General features: G+C 47.3%; 2 protein-coding genes across 13 annotated transcripts in view; both read left to right on the top strand.

Moving 5' to 3' along the window:
• LOC116446882 overlaps nt 1-22,226 on the top strand; it is a 781,927-nt gene that overhangs the window by 745,671 nt on the left and 14,030 nt on the right. The window lies entirely within an intron of this gene.
• The window catches only part of TRPM8 (transient receptor potential cation channel subfamily M member 8), an 86,902-nt gene that overhangs the window by 59,026 nt on the left and 5,650 nt on the right, over nt 1-22,226 (top strand). For 8 of the 12 annotated variants that reach the window (XR_004241419.1, XM_032115315.1, XM_032115314.1 and 5 more), the window contains 18 exons: nt 1,089-1,266; nt 1,611-1,783; nt 2,411-2,585; nt 3,552-3,619; nt 6,890-7,087; nt 7,885-7,987; nt 8,534-8,652; nt 9,313-9,603; nt 9,939-10,034; nt 10,438-10,600; nt 12,082-12,227; nt 12,729-12,841; nt 13,417-13,633; nt 16,076-16,167; nt 16,876-17,014; nt 17,767-17,938; nt 18,112-18,289; nt 20,698-20,888. Coding sequence is in view for 11 of the 12 variants with exons in the window: in XM_032115315.1 (XP_031971206.1) it covers nt 1,089-1,266; nt 1,611-1,783; nt 2,411-2,585; nt 3,552-3,619; nt 6,890-7,087; nt 7,885-7,987; nt 8,534-8,652; nt 9,313-9,603; nt 9,939-10,034; nt 10,438-10,600; nt 12,082-12,227; nt 12,729-12,841; nt 13,417-13,633; nt 16,076-16,167; nt 16,876-17,014; nt 17,767-17,938; nt 18,112-18,289; nt 20,698-20,888 (2,812 nt within the window). In the remaining variant the exon portion in view is untranslated. The remainder of the gene's footprint in view (nt 1-1,088; nt 1,267-1,610; nt 1,784-2,410; nt 2,586-3,551; nt 3,620-6,889; nt 7,088-7,884; nt 7,988-8,533; nt 8,653-9,312; nt 9,604-9,938; nt 10,035-10,437; nt 10,601-12,081; nt 12,228-12,728; nt 12,842-13,416; nt 13,634-16,075; nt 16,168-16,875; nt 17,015-17,766; nt 17,939-18,111; nt 18,290-20,697; nt 20,889-22,226) is intronic. The other 4 variants (XM_032115319.1, XM_032115320.1, XM_032115321.1 and 1 more) reach the window with 2 other exon arrangements.

Below are 22,226 nucleotides of genomic sequence, written 5' to 3'. Positions count from 1 at the left end.
GGAGATGGCAGCGTTGTACTTCGGAGGAGGGAGGCGGCTGAGCCGAGGCGTTCAGCCGCTGGAGTGGAGCTGGCGGGGTTTGCTGTGGGCAGGGCTCACCAGGTAATTTTCCTGGTAGCCTCCCTCTCATATGGGATCCTTTCCTGAAAAACAGAAGCTCTTAGGGCAGAAGCTGTGGGAGTCCCTTAGCTCTCCTGCATAGCTGCTGGAGCCTGCTCAGCATCCTCTGTGATGCCCTAAATGCCTTAGCTCCTCCTGGGAGCCTGTCCTGGAACACACAAAGATTTTCATTCAAGTTCTGTGTCTCTCAAGATGGGGACGCTTGTTCCTTAAACCAATCCTTTGATTTTGCTCTCCTGCAAATACTGGACAATCGATACAAAATCCTCTGTGACTCAGGTCCAAGCTACTCCTTTTCATCCCCTCATTTGGGTTGTGCAGCCATCCTAAAGTACCTCACGCCAGTGATGAAACTGCGAAGAGGTTTTTGAATAGCAAAGCAAGATAAGGCCAGAGAGTCTTTCATGTAAATGGGAGACCTGTTGGGTCCACCTGAAGCCAGATTATCTCTCTCATGTGCTTTCTGGCACATGAGTAAGCTTTACTACATATTTGATGTATTTGTTTTGTGTTATACTTGAAGCCCTGGAGTGGATGTGTGTTGTGAAATGGGGACACCACGCACATGGAGCCTGGGGTTTGTTTGAATAGTATAATCAAAGTACAGCTGTCATTATTAGTAGTTCACTGCAATGATGCTGCCACTGATTCATAATCTAAGCTTTAAGTCGCGCTGTTAGAGTTTAAGTTGTTACAGTGGTGGTGTGTTCATCCTCGCAGAGTTCCTCTGAAGCCCATGGTCACTGCTCTTGCCTCCTGTAGAGGAAGGTGGGTTGGGTACCTGGTGTAGGGGAAGGATGAAGGTGCTTCAGAGGAAGAGACAAGAATTTCATCATCACCTTGCCTTTTACCTGCTGGCTCTTGAAAGGAGGGTGTGCAGCAGAGAAGAAAATGCAATCCCTGCGTTGTTCCCAGCCACCTCCATTTATCTCCTGCTGTATTTGTTCTCCCGTTTTCTCTCCCCCAAGTACATCCGCCTGTCGTGTGACACAGACTCAGAAACGCTCTACGATCTCATGACCCAGCACTGGCACCTGAAAACCCCAAACCTCGTCATCTCCGTCACCGGCGGCGCCAAGAACTTCGCGCTCAAGCCCCGCATGCGCAAGATATTCAGCAGGCTGATCTACATCGCCCAGTCCAAGGGTAAACAGCTGCTTCTGTGCCTCTGTTTCTTTATTGCTGCAGAACAGGGGTGCAGAGGTAGCAGCTCAAAGGGTCAGTGAGGAAGCAGAGTGGTCAGTTTGCTTCTGCTCAACTGCTGCACTTAGGACATGTGTGGCATGAATGGTTTGGAATTGATGGGATTGAGAGTTAGTCAGGGGATGCACGTGGTGTAACATAAGGTGAGTTGTGTAGCATCTCTTTGTGTTTAATTGAAGAATAAACTCCTCTTCCAAGGTCACAAAAGGGGTGTGGGTTATGTGTTCAGAGCCTTGGCAGGGTGGGTGTTTGGCTGTGTTCCCCCAGGTGATTGGGTGTTGTTCCAGGAGCCTGGATTTTCACCGGGGGCACGCACTACGGGCTGATGAAGTACATTGGGGAGGTGGTCAGAGACAACACCATCAGTCGCAGCTCCGAGGAGAACGTGGTGGCCATCGGCATCGCGGCCTGGGGCATGATCTCCAACCGGGAAACGCTCGTCCGCACGGCCGACAGTGACGTAAGGATCACGGGATCGTTAAGGTTGGGAGAACGTTAATGGGGTTAACGGTAAGGCTGAAAAACTTGGGCCTCTGAGATCATCAAGTCCAGCTGTCAGCCCAGCACTACCACCACGTTCACCATTAAACCATGTCTTCAAGTGCCATGTGGATGAGTTGGCGGGGAAAGAAAGAGGAGGCTCGGCCTCAAAACGTCAGGAGCTCTTCCCAGAACAGGAGGAAAGTAAAATGTTCTCACACCCAAGGTAGTCACACATCAGGCCTGGTGAGGAGGATTTCAGCTGTGCCAGATTTTGGTGCGTCTGTGTGGGAGTTCAGCTGCCCTGAACCTGTGTCTGGCATTACTTTAGGGAATAACCACTGCTCCCATGGTTGTTCTAGCTCTGAAATCCCCACACACTCCCCCACAGTAGGGATTCCCATGAGCTAAGACACGTTGTACCTGCTGCTGCTGCTGTGGAGGATCTTCATTGATACTGCTATCCTACCTGTCAGACACACTGGGGTAGCTCCCCTTGTCTCTTGTCCCCTAAACATGATAGAATCTGTCTAAAAAATGGTCTCACCACGTAAATGATGTGGGTGTGTCCTTGAATCTCTGTCCAAGGCTGTGCTCGTGCTCCTAGGGGAACTACTTGGCCCACTACATCATGGATGACCTGAAGAGAGACCCCCTGTACTGCCTGGATAACAACCACACCCATCTCCTGCTGGTTGATAACGGCACCCACGGGCACCCCACGATAGAGGCCAAAGTGCGCACCCAGCTGGAGAAGTACATCTCGGAGCGGGTTATCCCAGGTATCCTCCTCCTCCTGTCTCTGCATGCTTTGGGGCTGATGCACACAGATTTTCTTGGAATAAAAAAGTAGATGCAGCATCCTGTGGCTGCTGAGCTGGAGGGGGTCTGTGTGTTTACTGCATTGCAGCTGGAGCTCTTTCAGGAGCAACACCTCCCCTCGTCTTCCTTTCTGTACATCCTTTGTGTCCCAGCAAATGCTTCTCTTCAGTCACACAGCCCTTCCCTCCCTTCTTCTTGGAAGCTGACCCTTCTATATATACATCCCACCTGGCCCTGCATTCCAGGTAGCTGAAGCACAACTATGCAGGAGCTGAATTTAGGCTTTTCCCAAAGTATTTATGAGGGTGACTGAACCGTCTGCCAACCTGCTGCTAAATAATTTCTCTTTCTCCTACTTCTTTACCAAAGTGAAAGAAAAAAAACCCAAACAAACCAAATTTAAAGGCCTTAGCAGGAAATTCTTAAAAAGCTTTAGGGGGTGGTGTTGTTTGTGCTAGGGGTTTTTTTGGAATGTCTCTGAAACACTAGCTTCTAGAATTACAGAATTCTTACCTTTCTTTTACAATTGAAAGTGTGAGCTCAGAGGTTCTATGTCTTGAAATTGTGATAAGAACTTTTTGCTGAGACTTCAAATGGTCAAAGCAGTGGATAAATGCAATAGAATTACACTGTAAGGACTTTATAGATAGCAAAAATTAGGATTTCTAGAAGGGAAAAGCTTCTGTTGGAGAAGGCTGTCTGAAGTCAGCTGTGCAAAATGTTGAGCAAAATTGAGTTTTCATTAAAAACAGCTATTAGTAACTCTGGCAAAAAACCCAGCAAAGTAGTATCTGCATGAATGGCTTGGAAATTCCTTCATTGTACTCAGGAAAAATAAGTTGTTCAAACTGCATTAATTGATTTAATCTTCTTCCTTCTGTGGTTTTTTTTTTGTTTTTTTGTTTTTTTTTTTTCATATTTCACAGAATCTAATTACGGTGGGAAGATCCCAATTGTGTGTTTTGCCCAAGGTGGAGGGAAAGAGACTTTGAAAGTAAGTCCGTTTCTTTTATTTATTTCCAGGAATGAGTGTAGGGACATTGCTCTAATACTGAAGGCTGATTACTCAACAAGAAACTTCATGAAGTTGACAGTGCTGTTATTTACTGAAGCTTGACCAGCACTTGGTACACAAGGACCTTATTTGCAATTTAAGCTGATGAAGTTTGTTTCAGTTAAAATTACTGTGCAAAATTTCTGCCTTGGGCTGACATCCTGGAAAACTGTTGGCTAGGACAGTTCAGCTGTCTTAGTTCTTCCACATCCCAGAACGTTAAGGGACCTTGAAGACCACCCAGTTCCACCCCTGCCACAGGCAGGGGCACCTTCCACCATCCCAGGCTGCTCCAAGCCCTGTCCAACCTGGCCTTGGGCACTGCCAGGGATCCAGGGGCAGCCCCAGCTGCTCTGGGCACCCTGTGCCAGGGCCTGCCCACCCTCATAGTCAATCATTTCTTCCTAATGTGAATACAGATCTCTCCTCTTGTGATTTAAAACCCTCCCCTCTTTGCCCATCACTGTCTGCCCGTGTGAAAGGCTGCTCTCCTGGTCTCTTTAAGTACTGAAAGGCCCCATTTTAAATCTAGTTTAGATGTGGACCTAGTTGAAATGTTGGCAGCTGAGCAGGGCAGGAGGGCTCTGCTGACTCTGACCCTTCCAAGCCTATTTGGGGAAGGAGCAGGCATCATCTTCAAACAGATGACAGGTAGGAGGAGGATGAGCAGAACAAAGAGGTTTCTTGAAACAGGATGTCTAAGGGACACTTAGGGAAGGGGGAAAGGGAGATGGCTTCTAAATCTGTCTCAGTGTTAAAAACCAGGGTTGCTGCTTCTCCATCCACCTTGCCAGAGTGAAGATGAGTGGCCTGAGGGAGCAAAGGGACCTCACTCCAGGGATTTCAAAGTTGAGGGGATGTGGAGTCAGGCTGTGGTGAGGAGGGAACAGTAACAGTGAGGACGAGCTCTGACCAACTCAAGGAAGAGCTGATTTATTTTAGCCTGTACTAAAGGCCTGGGGAAGGGGCTGGATTTTGCAAGAGCATAGGATGCAGCAAAAATAAAGTTGAAAACAGCATGATATTCATGCTTATTTTGTTTGTGGATGTTACCTTGGTATTTCCTGTTCTGGCCGGAGCTGTGCTGTTCCTGTCAAGGTTAATCAAACTGTTTTGCTTGTCAGGAGGATGAACAATGTGAATTCAAAGCAGGGTCTCTGCTACCACTTCATTGCTAGTGTTAATCAGTGGGTCTGAACCACTGTGTGAAATTCCAGATCATTATCCCAGCTCCCTGGGCGTTTCCTGGGAGTTTTGTTCCGTTTGTGTGACAAATTTTATCTTTGCCTGTAGGTAAATTGTAGGTGAATACAGGTGCAGTGTTAACCAGAGATCCTGAGATGAAATGAAGCATCCATTCAGCTTTTGGATAAAGCTGTGCTCAGAGGGCTGTGTTGACTATGTCCATCTCCTTTTAGCTCCAAATTGCTGACGTTTGAGAAAGAAAGGATTTGGCCAGCACTGAAGGAGCTGACTCCTGCCAAGTGCTGTAGCTGGGCAGACTTAGGATTACACATTTTTTGGAGAGACCTCAAACCCACTGTTAAGCAGTGATACATAACACAGGTTTAGTGGCCGCCTAATCAGAATAAGTAAAAGCCTTGTTAAATCAAATGCATAATTGCTGGCAAGAGGTTCCTCTGGGAAGTACCTGGATGATGGTTCAATTAAGGGTTCATGCTGCTCTCTTGGCTATTTTGTAGCATCACAGTTAACACTGAGGTTGGAAAAGACTTATAAGATCACAAGGTCCCATAGTCAGTGTAGCACCATCATCATGTTCACCACTGAACCATGTCCTCAGGTGCTACGTCCACACGTTTTTTTGAACACTTCAGGGATGGTGACTTCCTTAAGCATCTTGTTCCAGTCCTTGGCAACCCTTTCTGTGGAGAATTTTAAGTGATCTCCAACCTAAACCTTCCCTGGTGCAACTTAAGGCTGTTTTGTGCTGAGTTTTTATTTCTCAGTGTTGTAAGTGCACTGAGATATTCGTGCCTGCCCTCTTGCTCCTTTGTAAGTGAAGCCATTTTTGCAAGGAGTAAATTGAGTCTCTGACCAGCCCAAATGACACAGCAGACTCCATGCTGTGCACGTCTGTCCTTGCCATGCCTTGGTCGGAGCAGTGCTGGCCAGGAAAGGCTCCCTCTTTCTCAGCCTCTGTGAGTGGTGCGTGATGACAAGAATCAGCTTTAGCAGAGGAGAAGTAAAACTGTGCCAAGCTTCTGTTTTAAATTCCCTGTGGTGTAAAACATGCACTTTAGCTGAACCCTTCTTTAGAAGACCACTTTCATCTAGCTGATAAGAAAAACCTCCTTTTGTCACAGACCTGCTCTCCAGCTGACAGAAGGAATGTGCACACGGTTTTGATGACTCCAAGTTGATTTTTTTTTTGTTTGTTCTCCAGAAACTCTCTTAACTAAGAGATGTTCTTGATGATAACTTGCATCAACTCCCTTTGTACAATTTGCTGGCACTTTATGTTCCTGTGACTCTGTTCTCAGTATAGTGATGCAAATGAGATCAGCGTTTCCTGTTGTGGTCTTTGCACCAGGAGGGCTAATGGTCCTTCCAGCATGATTTCAGTGACTTTTTGTCTTGCTGTTAATCCGTGTACAATGTTGCTGTGTGAGAAATGATGTAAATGGATACTTGGAGGCTTTCAGTAACCAAGTTTGATGTTCTTGTGATGCTACAGAAGTGATCTCTCTGTAAAATACTGCTGCTTCTGCCTCCAGCAAATAAATCCAGAGCCTTTGGTCTTGGCTGAGCAGTGCTGTGCCATAAACCAGCAGTGACTGTAGCACTGCTGTGTGACCCGAATGCCATTTCCACTTGGCTGTTGTCCTGATCTGCTGATCCACTCTAACACTGAGCAGCCTGGTCCGGTGGAAGGTGTCCCTGCCCGTGGCAGGGGGTGGGACAGGATGAGCTTCAAGGTCCCTCCCGACACAAGCTGTTCTGTGATTCCATGAAAATTTGGCATATGGTGATTTCTGACCCCCAGTCTCTGTGGGGCTCTCCACAGCCCTCTCTCACTAGGTGGATGATGCTTTAAAGGGTTGTCACTGGTAATGGATCAGTGGATAATAATAAAACTCCTTGTTGTGGACCCTGGGTTTCTGTTGTTCTCTAGGCTTCCTTACTCAGTAACAGGCTCTAATAACAGTCATGCTTCAAGTGATGTGCTCTCCCTCTCTGCCTCCCTAGTCCATCAACGTGGCCATCAAGAGCAAGATTCCCTGTGTGGTGGTGGAGGGCTCTGGCCGCATTGCTGATGTCATTGCGAGCCTGATGGAGGCAGAAGGCACTCTTGCCTCATCCTGTGTCAAGGAGAGCCTCCTCAGGTTCCTGCCTCGCACCATTTCCAGGCTCTCAGAAGAGGAGACTGAGAGCTGGATCAAGTGGGTGAGTGTGGGGTGCTGTGGGAGCTGAAAGTGGGAGGAGGGTGGGGAGGGAGCAGCTGGTGACTTCCAAGTCAGGGCTGTTGCTATCTGGTGATACCTACGGGGTGTGCAGGGCCCCTTGCCATGTTAGACCTGTGCAGATTGAAAGAAGGGAAATTCTGAATCTACAGGGATTGGAACAAAAGCGGTGGGGGGTGGGGGCTGCAATCAAGTCAGCCCATGGCTGGTCACAGGAAAGCCAAGAAGGTTCCAGAAGGATCTTTTCTGTGTGGAGTTGCTGAAGGCAGTGTTCCCTGTCTGGCCATGCTTTGGAGTATACCTCCCTCCTGCATCAGAAATGGCTAAGATTATTTGTCTTCTATGTGCTACAATGAAACTAACTTTATCAAACTTCATAATGTGAGGAATTAGCTCTATTTTTGATAAAGCACAAGGAGACAGAGACTGTTCTCTAACAAACTGCATGGCATAAGTTGAGACTTATGCTGTCACAATCTTTTCTACTTTAGGAGTAGCTTCTAATTACTGAGATTATATCTTTTTGTTAATGATGATCTACATAGGGGAATCACAGTTATTTGCTGTATGTTCAGAGGATAATTAATATTGTCCTTTGGTGACTTTAAAATCAAGCTCATTATCTGCTTCTATTTGGGCTTGTTTAAATTTGTTAAAAACCAGGACTGATGAGAAGCAGCTTTGCTACGATGTGGTGGCAAATTTCTTTTTAAAAGGCTCTAGGAGAAGTGCTGCTAAACAGCCTTGATTGCTTTGAAATGGAACTTTTCCTTTTTGTAGATCAAAGAAGTCCTTGAGAGCCCTCATTTACTGACAGTGATCAAAATAGAAGAAGCAGGAGATGAAATTGTGAGCAACGCCATTTCCTTTGCCCTGTACAAAGGCAAGTAATTGTTTTTCTGGGTTCGTTTGGGGATTTAAGAGTAAGTAGAAAAAGGATGGCTGTTTGTTTTCTAGAACAGCTTTCCTTAGAGTAGTGCTGTCTCTCTAGAGGTAAGCTCCTGCCACAGTGTGGAGCTTGTCTTTCTCTGAAGGGGCGTGGGCAGGCTACAGCAGCAGTATGGGATCCCTCAGTGTGGGCAAGATCCAAACCACATGATTGGGAAGGCATTTTTGAGAGCCTTGGGGATGCTGGTAGGGCCCCAATGGGAATCCTGCAGAATCTCCTCAGTGTAGAGGGTGCAGGACACTGAGGAGCCTGGAGGAAGCACTGTGCTGATCTTGGTTATGAGGTGCTCTTAGCAGCTCCTTTGTGGCCTGTCTTGGACCATAAATATGTCCCTGAGCCTCCAGCATCCTCCAACCCCCAGTCAGGAGGATGTGCATGAGTTTGGGGAAAGACACTTAGAAGGAGTCTTGCCCTGGTAGTGTGAGAGGCAGAGATGATAAATGTGTCTGGTCTTTACCAGAGGTTGTTCCTCCTCTGCAGCTTTCAGCACCAATGAGCATGACAGGGATAACTGGAATGGGCAGCTGAAGCTGCTGCTGGAGTGGAACCAGCTGGACCTGGCCAGCGATGAGATCTTCACCAATGACCGAAACTGGGAGGTACAGCCCCCTTCTGTGTGAGTGCAGGGAGCTGTGGGGAGGGACACATCCCAGCAGGAACCACTGTCTCAGCACCTCAGGCTCTGTAAGAGAGTGTCTGTTCCTCCTGTCACATTCCATTCAACCTGGAGAAGAGCAGGTCATTCCTCATTGGGAGCTGCTGCTTCCTCCTCTTGTCTCTGCTGTGGCCAGGGACAGCGCCCCAGGGAACGGCTGGAGCTGTGTCAGGGCAGGGTTAGGTTGGGTATCAGGGAAGGGCTCTTCCCCCAGAGGGTGCTGGGCACTGCCCAGGCTCCCCAGGGAATGGGCACGGCCTCGAGGCTGCCAGAGCCCAAGGAGCACTGGGCCAACTCTCTCAGGGGTGCCCAGGCTGGGGTTGTTGGGGTGTCTGTGCAGGGCCAGGAGTTGGGCTCCATGATCCTTGTGGGTCCTTTCCTACCTCGGGTTACTCCATGAAGCCATGATTCATTGTTCCATGATGATCTATTCTAGGATCACTGGTTGCAAAGGTGATCTGCCCATGCCAAAAATGCTCTGGGCCGTCTAGCAAAGGCAATTGCTTGCAGAAAAAACCTGATTCTGATGAAAGTGTGACAGGTACCATGTGTCAGGCCTTAGGTAAAATTAGGTGCTTCCTAACACTTTTCCATTTCTTCCTAGTCTGCTGACCTACAGGATGTGATGTTCACAGCCTTGGTGAAAGACAGGCCCAAATTTGTCCGACTCTTCCTGGAAAACGGCTTGAATCTGCGGAAGTTCCTCACCACAGAGGTCCTGAGGGAGCTGTACACCAACAACTTCAGCAGCCTGGTGTTCAAGAACCTGCAGATTGCCAAGAACTCCTACAACGATGCCCTCCTCACCTTCGTGTGGAAGATGGTGGAGGACTTCCGGAGAGGTCTCAAGAGAGACTACAAAAACAGCAAGGATGAGATGGAGATACAGCTTGCAGTGAGTGCTGAGCAATTTGATCCTGCTGTCAGTGAGGTGATCTGGACTGCAGTGGTTAAAGCAGGAAATGCCTTTGACCCAAATATCCTTTAATGCCAGCTTCAGGAGAAACAGGGAGGCTGATTCTTCCTTGTCAGATGCAAACCTTTCGTATAAATATCAAATATAACTTCACTCACGGTAGTGTGTGACAACTGGCAGAGAGCTGAGAGAAGGGGTTGGTGGGGTGGCTGTGAAAGGAAGAAAATACGAAAGCAGGAGAGTCCAGGCTCAGATTTGTTCCAGTTGGAAAACATTTGGTGAGCTTAGGTCTGAGTTCCTGCTCTCTTTTTCAGGAGGAGTGTCCTATCACAAGGCACCCGTTGCAAGCTCTGTTTATTTGGTCAGTTCTTCAGAACAAGAAGGAGCTGTCCAAAGTCATTTGGGAGCAAGTAAGTTGAGTTCTCCTTTATTCCTCCTTGCAGGCAGTGCAGTGGGGTTCTGTGTCTTTGGTTTGTAGGTGTTTGAAGGCTCCACATCCAACTTCAAACACAGCCCCACAAGAGGAGGTGATTGCTGGATGACACTGGTTGGATGGTTCTGGTTCCGAGTGTTTGACTGAAATCCAATTTCTAACTTGGATTAGACAGTCATTTAATGATTGTAGAATCAAATAGATGATTCTGGACTGGGAACTGAGAAGCTGCAAAATGGAGAATAATTTTTAAAGGATTCCACCTGGTATAGTGGAAGGTGTCCCTGCATGGCAGGGGGTTGGGATGAGATGGTCTTTAAAGTCCTTTCCAACCCAAATCATTGTGATTTTAGGATTCTCTGATCATGTTCCCTTCACAGAGGGATTTGCATGACTTCACTCTCTCCCCACAGACCAGAGGCTGCACTTTGGCAGCCCTGGGGGCCAGTAAGCTCCTGAAAAGCATGGCCAAGGTGAAGAACGATATAAATGCTGCTGGTGAGTCTGAGGAACTCGCTAACGAGTATGAGACAAGAGCAGTAGGTAAGTGCCTGCTCTGTGAGTCCTTTAGGAATTCAGTAGGAAGGGCCAGAGACCAGAGAATTAAAAACTATAGATATGTAACATGAAATAAAATTTTTCTTTAACGTCAGCATGCGTTTTTACTGCTTGGAAATTTCTTCCACACCATTTGTTCCCAGTAGTAATTTTGTGTCCTGTCTTAAAAGCTTGGCTTCAAAAGATGGGTGTTCTGAGGTGTTTATTTTGGGGTAGAGAACTTCTTTCATGGGGAAGAAAAGCTGCTGAAGAAAAGCTCTACTGGCAAGGCTGAAGAAGGGTGCCAACAAACAGGAAGGAGAATATGGAAAAAGGGAAACTTTCCATATTGAGTACTTGTAAAATGCAGGTTGGGAAAATCCACCCTTCAGATTTGTGGGTGTGCTTTTGGGGAATTGAGAACAAGTTGCATGTAAAAAGTAGATTGATTCCTAAGTTTTGAACAGCAAAATCATAGGCCTTACTTACAATAAGATGACAAGATCCTGTGGTGCAGGATGGTGGCGTCTTAATTTGGAGGGAGATGCAACACAGTGGTACCTTGGGGACTTTTTCAGGGGTTATGTCTTGCCTGTGCAGAAAACCTCCCCAAGTCAGAGCAGGTGACAGGTAAAGGGTAATTGGAAACAGCTGAATAGGAAACCACAGGAGTGCTGCTGGAAAGGGCTTCTGGAAGTGTCCAGTCCAATCTTCTCACTGAGGTGATGTCACCACGGGACCAAACCAGTTCTGTCCTGGCCTCATTTAGCCATGTCTGGAAAATCCCCATGGGTGGGCCTTGGTTTTTGGCACTTGAGGAATGGTTTTGGTGGTGGACCTAACAGTGCTGACTTAATGGTTGGACTTGACCTTAGAGGTCTTTTCCAACCTAAATGATTCTGTGACTTTATAAGGAGCAGTACAAGGCCACACTGGAAGTATCTTGCTTGTTTCCAGAGAGTATCTCCTACTCCACAGAGCAAAAACTGCTTAGATAGACTTTTTAAAAGCTATCTACATCCCTCAGGCCTGGTGATATAGCAAGTCACTAAGGAGTGAACAGTGCATTTCCCAGTGAAAAGGCATCAGATTTGGACTTTTCCAACCCAGATGTTAATATGGGACTGACTGTAATTGATTAGGTCAGTGCCAGATGGAATTTAAGAAAAGAGGGCAAAATAAGTAGATTTACTGAGTCATTTAAGGAGAAATTAATGTTTTTTACTCAATCTTTTCATGCAGAACGAAGTGCTCTCTGTGTCCATTTAGTGTTCTGGTTTCCATCCAGACATGAGTTCTGTATGGAAGTTTAAGATGTGCAGTGGGGTTGTAAAGTGATGCACAGTCGTTCTGCAGTGCTGAAAACATGAGAAGCGTTCTTGTGTCTGCATGCTTTGATGTTACAAATATTACCCTGAAGATGTTTGCACCCGGGCTGGTGGGAAATTGAAGTTGGAGCTCAGTGTGGAGCTGCTTCTTTCTTCCAGAGCTGTTCACTGAGTGCTACAGCAACGATGAAGACCTGGCTGAGCAGCTGCTGACTTACTCCTGTGAAGCCTGGGGAGTGAGCAACTGTCTGGAGCTAGCCGTGGAAGCCAAAGACCAGCAGTTTATTGCCCAGCCAGGTGTGCAGGTAATGGCAGTGTAGAAAAGGTGTACTGTACCTCTTGTGACCTAACAGGGGGTGTGGCTGATTTACCCACAGATGTAAATCATAAGGGAAAAACCTTTACTTCAGGCTATAAATCGTAATGAGCTGGGTAGTAAAGGCTGCCTGAAGTGATTTCTGCTCTGGCACAGCTCTGGGTGTGCACAGTGTGGGTGTAACAGCTGGCATGGATGAGCATTGCATATATTGCAATGGTTTATAAGTGTTTCATCAATCAGGGCAGGTCCTGCTCAGCCTCATTTTAAACTCCTCATCATGTAGATGGAGGATGGCTGCACTAAGGAGCCAGCATGCTGTTACTGATGCAGAAAGCTTTCTGTGTTGTTGAAACAGGAATCTCAAGTATTTTGATTGAAATCTGAAAGTTTAGGGTTTATTTTTCCCAAATCAAACGTTCTCTAATAGCATTCCTAGGTTATTTTGTTGCTGTTAGAACAAATGAGGGTGTTTCCTTCTTCCTTGCAGAATTTCCTTTCTAAGCAGTGGTATGGAGAGATTTCAAGAGACACTAAGAACTGGAAGATCATACTGTGCCTGTTCTTTTTCCCTTTAATAGGCTGTGGTTTCATCTCCTTCAGGTAATAACTGGTTTTTCATTAATGGGAAATTTTTTCAGAGGGAGAGGAAGTCAGTTAGTTGTAGAATCTTAGGGTAAGTCAGGCTGGGTGATCATCCAGTTAACAGGATCAGCTGGAGCAGGTTGCCCATGACTGTGTCCAGTTTTGGATATCTCCAAGGGTGGAGACTCCACAGCCACTCTGGGGGACGTGTCCTAGTGTTCAGTCAGTCTTAAATAAAGGTAGTGAAAAGCTGAACGAGCTTCTGACAGTGTTTCACTCTGATCTTGGATTTGAGATCATAGAATCACAGGACGGTTTGGGTTGGAAGAGACCTTGAAGCTTACCTTGTTTCAGCCCCTGCCATGAGCAGGGACACCTTCCACTAGCCCAGGTCTCTCCAAGCCCTATCCAAGCTGGAAGATGTACCAGTTCACTGGAGAGTGCCTGAGGGCAGTGGATGTGGGATGTCCTTACCTCTAAAGTAACACCCTGAGCTGGACTTTGCACCTTTCTCACTTTGACCTTGAAGAACACAAATGTTTCCAGGCATAAAAGCTATGCTTTGAGACCTTTTCCCTCTTTTAATTCCTCAGGAAAAAGCCTGTGGAGAAGAGTAAGAAACTCTTCTTGTATTATGTGTCTTTCTTCACTTCTCCCTTTGTGGTCTTCTCCTGGAACGTCATCTTCTACATTGCTTTCCTGTTGCTCTTCGCCTACGTGTTGCTTATGGATTTCCAGAAGGAACCCACGGCCCTGGAGATCATCCTTTACGTGCTGGTCTTCATTCTGCTTTGTGATGAAGTGAGACAAGTAGGCAGCGCTTGCAACCCCAAAAAGTTTAGTGTTAGAGCCAAAGCCGGGTGGTTTTTCCCCTCCAAGGCAGTGCTGGGTGGTGCTCAGGGACAGGGGAACCGCTTCCTAGGAGAGATGTTCAGGCAGCTCAGGGCTCAACGAGGGATTTTTTTCCTCTGATGTTTAATTCCTGCTTGTGGCCCTGTAGCTGCAGTGTCTGTGCACCAAGAGGATAAGCTGATGCCAGTGCAGCTGTTTCCCAGGAATGCTGGGCTTGCCAAAGCAGTTGATAATAAAGGGTCAGATTTAGCACGTTTGTCTGGGTGCATACCTTTAGATTAGGTCATTCCTGCCTCTCTTCTCTACATCCCACCCTCTTTATTTTTTTATTTTGCTGATAAGCCACATACCTTTATGCATTTCTGTTAGCTTTTAATCATCTATACAGTTTCCGCTCAGGGACCAGCTTTGGATTACTTGTGGAGTGGGAACAGCATGTGGGAGTGCCTTTATGGCCAGCCACGTAGCTGGTATCTTCTCCTCACTTCCCGTGGAATCTGTTGGGTTTTGGGCAAGCTGGTCTCTGCCAGGCTGTGGTCAGAGCAGTGGGAGGATGCTGGGGGAGTCAGAAGAGCAGTGAGTGTGTGGGTTTGGTGCAGTGCTGCTTTCTGGCTCTCCTGTAAGGCCTGAGTCGCCTCACAAGCGTTTGTGGGTGATCTGTGGGATCATCCCACCCTGCAGTAGTGTTTTTTACGTGAGCTCAGATGATGTTTGTGCTGCTGATGTTCCTGTGGTCTTTTCCCCTTTTAATAGTCAAGGTGGAACCCTGTTTATGGCAACTTTACTTGCTAAGAAAATGGGGGGGAAAGTAAAATATTTCTTTGCAATGAGAACACTAATGGAGTGTTTGTTTCTGCTGATTTAGGTTCTGGTGTCTCTGGACCTGTCCTTGCACATCCTGTGTATACCCAGCAAAAGTCCTGGGGGAAAGCCTTAGGGATAGAAACCTTATTTTGCTCACAATGTCCCTTTTTCTCACTACCCTGAGCAGATAGAGCTGCTGCAATTCCCATTAGTAACTGGTGGCCAGACTCTACCAGTTTGACAGTGGAGGCAGCTAAAACAGAGACTTCATTGAAGATTTAAAGTTCTGTAGCCAGTGTTCTGGCTGCAAAGCTGTTGTCCTGGGGAGGAGAAACGGAGCAGAATGCAGAGCAGCGTCCCAATCCTCTAAACTTCTCAGGGAATTTCCTCCCTGGCATCCCCTGAGATAGACCATATATGCCTTGGTCTTAACTCTGCATCAAAATTGTATCTGTGTCCTTTATATTTAAAGGAAAAAAGAAGAGAGGGGTATCTCATGTTTTGTTTTCACATCCAAGGCTAAGTAAGAGTAGCGTGCCTGGGGTTCCACTGTAGCTGCTGCAGTTGAATAACCAGTTTTGGGGAGAAAGCAGCCCTTGGTCTGGGGCAATCTCTGACCTGTAAGCCATGGGCTCAGCCCTGATTTCAGCTCTGATGGTCCCAGGGAGTTGTAAGTAGCTGGAGCTGCTCTCAGTCTCATTTAGAGCTGTCGTGGCCATAGTGAAATCGGAGGGGCCTTTTCCCTGCTGTCTCCTTAGCCACATGGAGGTAGCCTCCAGCCAGGTGAGTGGGTAGACTGGTGGGGTGTGAAGGAAAGCCCTGTTCTCTCCAGTGGAGAAGGAATCTGGGCACAACCTCTGTGCACTTTAACCCTGAGTGTTTGATTTAGGGAGCTACTGGGCAGAGACAGCACCTAGGAGAAAACTCCCCTTGATTTCTGTTTCCTGTAGAAATACTAAGGGCAGAATTATCTTCCTTGGATATGCCAGTTAAGAGAGTCACTGGGCAGTACTCCCTGCAGCTTTGATTATTCCAATGAAAACTGAAATTAAAAATAATAATGGCTGGGGACACAGTTTATTTCTCCAGGCCTGGCAGAGGTTTCTCCTGATTAAGCTTCTTGTTCTTACAAGTCACCTCTGAATTGACTCCAGAAGTTGGTTCTTGCACAGGCTTTGGATCCAGGCTGCTGTGCCAGTCAATCAGGGAATGAGCAGAGATTCTCACTAGGCTTGCAATTCAGAAATGGGAGCTGCGTAATTAAAAGAATAAATTAAATCTGCATCTTGGATCCAAAGCATGTGCCTGTAGCCGGGGGCAGGTTAGGGAATGAGCTCTGTGAAGGAAGAGCAGCTAGGATACATCAGCTACCCTTAGACTGTGACCTCTATTTCCCCACAGTGCTTCATGGGTCACACCAAGACCCCAGAAGAGAGGTTACCAGTAACTTGTGCCATTGCTGGATACATTACACCCCTCTTTTTGGGGAAATTGAAAGCCATCTGAACGCTGGTGTACCTGTTATGTGACAAAAAGTGAATTGGGCAAGGAAACTGTGCTGTGTGGGGGTTACTTTCTGTTCTCTTCCCTTCCCAGTGGTACATGAACGGCAGCAAGTACTTCTCAGACCTGTGGAATGTTATGGATACCCTTGCAATCTTCTACTTCATAGCAGGGATTGTGTTCAGGTGAGTCGTACCTTTTCTTGCGTCCATGATATGGCTTTGCTTCCTTGCTGGGTTTTGACTACAACCTGTAATGAAATTTTGGGGAAGCAATGTGTTCATGAAATTCCCTGTCCTTTCTGAAGGCCCCAAGTTATTGCCAAGTGTTGACTTATAAAAAGGTCAGGAGATCTTTAGGATTTTCTCTGGCTCCTGTTACTGACTATTTAGTATGACCGTCTGGGCTCTGTGTTGTATTTAAGGGGATTGTGATTGCCCCTACAGCAGCCTAACAGTGTCATTATCTGCCAGAAGCTGTTTTACATGATGGGGTGAGTTAAAAACCATGGCAGTGAAATGATGGAAACACATTGTCCGAAGCAATTGTTCAGTCATCTGTAACTTGGTCCTTGTTGCCTCAGTGCAGTGTGGTGCTTGTGGGGGGCCATGGCAGTAGCTCCAGGTACAAATTCCTTTGCTGTTAATAGCTTTAAGGGTAAGACAAAATGCAGGGATGATGCATGTAAGGAGGAAAGGGTGTAAACAAGGTGTGCATTAACCATTTCTGTCACCTGTCGTTAGATGGGGGAGGGTGGGGGCCCAGGATAGCTGTGCTCTGCTTTCCAATTACTCATTTTGCCCTCTCCATTTCAATGTTTCAGTGTGTTTTCTTCTGATTTCTGCATGATTCACCCAAGGCTTCTCTTTGTTTTCTTTTACTGTCTCCATCAGGCTTCACTCTGATGAAAGCTCTTGGTATTCTGGGAGAGTCATTTTCTGTTTGGACTACATAGTTTTTACCCTGAGGCTCATCCATATTTTCACAGTTAGCAGGAATCTAGGACCCAAAATTATTATGCTGCAGAGGATGGTAAGATTCTGGCAGCTATTCAAGAGTGTCTAAATAAATGATGTGACACTTTTTTTTTTCCCCTCTTTCCTTAAGAGTGAAATCAGCACATTCTGATGATGGCAGCAAGTTAAATCTGCTAAACAGGATGAATTAAGATTTAAATGGGAGCTGATTAAGAGCAGGGCATTTTTCTGTGCCAAGGGAAAGAATAAGGGTCAGGCTGAAGAACAGAAGAGGAAAATTGCTTCCTAGTAGCTTTTGTCTTCCATGTCTCAAACGTTTCAGTGGTATTTCTGTTGCTCACATGAGTGTTCTCCTAACAAGACAGGGATGATAGATGGTACAAGAGAAGGATTTTGGTCCTCCCCTGCATCCATCACACAAGTACCTGAGGAAGAGGGTGCTGAGGAGCCTCTCATACAGTGCTAGAAATTCATGAAACTATTGGCCAGAGTGTCTGGGCTGTAAATGCTGGTTGGAAGCCATCCAGAGTGGCATTTCCAGAAGCTTTCACCTCATAGCTGGCTGCAGGGGCTGCAGCCACAGTCCTTGTACGTGGTTCTGGCTTTTGTGGAGCCTGTCTGATGCCAGGGGGGTATCCTGTGTTCCAGAGCATGCCTGGCTTTTATGGTTGCATAAACACTGTTGAAGTTCCCCGCATGGGAGCGGTCAGTTATCACCGTGTGCGTTGGTGAAGGTGGGAGCAAAAAGCCACACGTGGCTCGCAACAGACCTGCAGGGGGGCACTGATGCCTGTTGTCCTTTTTCAGATGATAGATGTCTTCTTCTTCCTCTTCCTCTTCGCTGTGTGGATGGTGGCCTTTGGTGTGGCCAGGCAAGGCATCCTGAGGAAGAATGAGCACCGCTGGGAGTGGATCTTCCGGTCGGTCATCTACGAGCCCTACCTGGCCATGTTTGGCCAGTACCCTGATGATATTGATGGTATTTATCTTCTGGGAGGGTGGAAGGCTCTGTCCTTCTAGAGGTTGTCCAGCCCTGTGCTGATCCCTTGCCTCCAAGTCTGATGGGGAGGCCACAGGGATGAGGGCAGGACCTGGGGCTGGGCCCAGCAGAATGAGGAGTTCACTGTTTGCTCTCCCCTCTCGCCCTCTGAGGTACCACCTACAACTTTGACCACTGCACTTTTTCTGGGAACGAGTCCAAGCCCTTGTGTGTGGAGCTGGATGCCAACAACCAGCCCCGCTTCCCGGAGTGGATCACCATTCCCCTCGTGTGCATTTACATGCTCTCCACCAACATCCTCCTTGTGAACCTGCTCGTGGCCATGTTCGGGTACGTAACGACGCAGCGGTGGCTTCCCGGCCAGCTCTCTGCTGACACATCTCTGGGAAAGGGAGTGGAGTGCTGGGAAACAGCAGGGAGCCAGCCCTTGCCTCTGCATCTCTGACAGCAGCTTGGTGGAAGCTGGTGCAGGGTCCTGGGGAGGGATTGCTGCTTGTCCTTTGACTCCATCTCTAAGCATCCTCTGCACGGTGGGCTTGGTGTGACCCCCCGTGGGCCACACTGGGTCAGGGCCTTTCCAGGTGGGAGTTGCTGCCCAAGTGACCTTGCTGGAGTGAATAAATGAGTTGTTATCATTGTCTCTTCAGGGCATTGTGGTTTTATTAACCTGAACTGCCCTGTGCTGAGGATGGGTCTGTTACTGCTTTGATGGACCTGCCATTTATTGTTCTGACTTGCACCACAGGCGATGGGCCACATCCCCTTGGGACACAGAAAAGGACTTTGTCTTGTAAAGTGCCATCATCTCTAGACCAGCAAGAGTAGGGAAAATCTTCCTCAGCTTCTTCCAGAAATCTTTGTTGTTTCCACTGCAAGCTCTGGCAGAGAGTTGAGTTAATCATGGGAAGTCTTTCATATCAGACTTTAGAGGGGTATGTTGCCCTCCTGTATCACTTGGGAATGCAGTTGCATTAGTGCTGTGGCTCTGTTCCCATTCCTAGCCCTGCTCCTTTTCTGCTTTACACTCACTCACAACATAACAAGAGTACTCAAAACCTCTGGCCACCCTTCTTGAGGACCACTAGGTTTATTTTTGTGTTTTGATGGTACCTTGGCAGGTGCTTGCTTTGGCAGCAGGAGTATTGACAGGACTCTTGGTGCTCCTCAAGAGGATCTCCCATCTGAAGGACACTGCCGGTGTTCCCTGGCTTGATATGTTTGCATGTGATAGGGCTGAGAATGCCTCAGATGTAGGATCTGCTCTCCCCTCAGCTCTGAACCTTTGTCCCCAGGCTGACCTGGACTCTAAAGACAGTCAGAAATGTGATTTTTGGCGAGGCAGCCAGGACTGGCGCAGCACATCTGTGTTTTCCTGACCTGCAAGGACCTGGGGACAGACAATCATGCTCATACTCCCTAGGAAGGGTGCGAGTACCTCACAGTAATGAAGGAAGGTGTAGCAATAAGCCAGATCTACTCTAAAAACCTTTAGTATTTGCTAGAACACTTACTTATACAGCACCCAATGGTAAATGCTCTAATTTATGCTGGTTTGCCAGTAAAAAAAATCCCTAGTTTTTACTAGTTGTATTTATCTTTTAAACAAAAAGACAATTTCCACCAGGTGAAGGTTTTCATTTATCTCATGTAAAGGTCCATTAGGCTCCCAGCAGAGGCATTTTGGGAGCATCCATCTGCCATTTAAAGGCCAGGCAGCCTTTCACTGCTCACTCCTGTGGGTTGTTGCTTTGCTGGGTTCATACACTGCTTAGTGCCGTGGGTTTGATCCGTGCTTGGAGTGTCCTTAATACCTCTACTGAAAATCTCAGGAGCTTTTCAAGTTATTTGTAAGTGTTTTAGGTTTGGGTTTTATTCCTAAGAAAGAAGTTATCTGGTGAATTAAAAAGATGCAGTGTCTTGTGAAGAAGCATCCTGTTTTCATGTGTCTAGGCTAGAAGAAGATTGCCTAGGACTGAGGTAGTAAAAGTACATGGAGTATTTTCTCCCTATTCAGATTTTTTCTGGTTGATTTGTAACTTCAAGGGTTTTTTTTCCTGCTTAGTTCCTCCCATTTGCACATTACTCTCTAAGGAGGAGAACAAAGCAAATAACCTCCTACTCAATAAAAATTACCACCTTCGGAATGACTGGGGCCCCTAACATCAGAAGGCCACGGAGCTGCTGGCACGAGTCCAGCGGGGATGCTCCAAGGGCTGGAGCCCCTCTGGAGCCAGGCTGGGAGAGCTGGGGGTGCTCACCTGGAGAAGGGAAGGCTCCAGGGAGAGCTCAGAGCTCCTTGCAGGGCCTAAAGGGGCTCCAGGAGAGCTGCAGAGGGACTGGGGACAAGGGGTGGGGAGACAGGATACAGGGAATGGCTTTCCACTGCCAGAGGGCAGGGCTGGATGGGATATTGGGAAGGAATTGTTCCCTGGGAGGGTGGGCAGGCCCTGGCACAGGGTGCCCAGAGCAGCTGGGGCTGCCCCTGGATCCCTGGCAGTGCCCAAGGCCAGGCTGGACATTGGGGCTTGGAGCAGCCTGGGACAGTGGGAGGTGTCCCTGCCCATGGCAGGGGTGGAATGGGATGGGCTTTAGGGTCCCTCCCAACCCAAACCGCTGTGGGATCCTGTGACTATCAAACCATGCCCTGGTACAGTGGAGGAATGCTCTCTGTGTTCCTTGGCTCTGGTGCAGCTCTTGGGTGACCAGCTAACCCTGGGTGTGTTCTCTCTTCCCCCTAGTTACACTGTCGGATCCGTGCAGGAGAACAACGACCAGGTGTGGAAGTTCCAGCGTTACTTCCTGGTCCAGGAGTACTGCAGCCGCTTGACCATCCCCTTCCCCTTTGTCATCTTTGCCTACATATTCATGGTGCTGAGGAAATGCTTCAAGTGCTGCTGTAATAAGGAGAGCAAAGAGCCATCGATCTGTTGTGAGTTGGATGTTTTTCCTTGGTGCCCCAAAGTCAGCTCTGCAGCAGGTGCATTGCAGTTCCTCCCTGGCATCCTGTGCTCATTCCAAGCATTTTGTGCCGTGCTGGGAAATTTCCAGGGGCAGTGTAGAGCTCTGTCATGCAAATCCTCTGTGCTGCTGGAAATCTCTGCAGTAAGATTCAAGTTTTCAAGTGAGATTTATGCAATGCTTTCTTGTCCGCGCCATTTCAAGGCAGAATTGCCTCGTGTATGTAAATCAATTAAGACTTCAAATTAATCCTAACTCTTAAGGGCTGCCTGTGCTGTTTCCCAGTTTTGCAAGGTTGTGGGTTTGGCTTCTTTGTAATTCATTCTGCTTGCTAGGGAGCGACTGAAAGAGAATAAACAGTTTCCTGGCCCTCTGGATGTAGCTAAATGAGCAAACCACCTCAAAAACATGGCAAGTCAGTTCTCTAGCTGTTTCTCCTTTGATTTCTCTGTCAGAGGACACAGATAGGAATTGTTTTAACAAGCTTCCCCCCCCAACAAATGTAGTGTTTTCTCAGCTGGGAGAGGATAAGTTGAGTTAATTGACAGGCTCATTCCTATCCATCAGCAACCTGCCTGTTGCCCTGCAGCACAGGCTGGATTTGTTACTAGTTTAGGAGGAAGAGCCTGCTTTGGGGTATAAAATTGCTTAGCACTAAATCATTTTGGCTGTCCAGATCTGGCTGTGTGGATTCCTTGCTGGGGAAGCTGTTCGATGGCAGATATTCCTGCTCAAATGATGCAAGTTGATGTTGCAGCTCTGAAAGAACGGGAGAATTAATTAGAGCCAGAAAATGATTGTGGTTTTGCTGATGATAGAACCGAGAACTGCGTGGAGGAAGCACACTGGTGTATTGACTGTTGTAAAATCCTGCCTTCCCCATTTAACTCCTCTGGAAATGGTTGGGATTTGGGTGCTTAAATGGAATGTGGGAGAACAGTTGAGGGCTGTGAGAGGTCAGAGGAGCTCTGGGTGGAAGAAACAGATCTTCAGCCATTTGCCAGCTCTGGGCTTCTTTTGTCTCAGTTATTTTTTTTTTTATTTAAACCCATGTGGTTTGTGCTGTCCTCTTGGAACAGGATAAAATGCTGAAGTACTACCCTGGAGGACTTTCATGCCTCAGAGTGGGCTGCTCTGTATCACTCCTGAATTTACAGCATCACTACAAAATGCTTTTTAGAGAAGACAATTCTTCATCGTTCTGGAGTGTTTCAATTCAATGAAAAATCATGCTTCTTAATATGTGTTACTCTTAATGGTCCAGTAGGGAATAACGTAGAAACAAATGGAAAGCTCAAACCTAGATGGG

This window comes from Corvus moneduloides, chromosome 7 (genome assembly GCF_009650955.1).
Source record: "Corvus moneduloides isolate bCorMon1 chromosome 7, bCorMon1.pri, whole genome shotgun sequence".
NCBI classification, from domain to species: Eukaryota; Metazoa; Chordata; class Aves; order Passeriformes; family Corvidae; genus Corvus; species Corvus moneduloides.
This window is presented reverse-complemented; position numbering and strand designations above follow the sequence as displayed.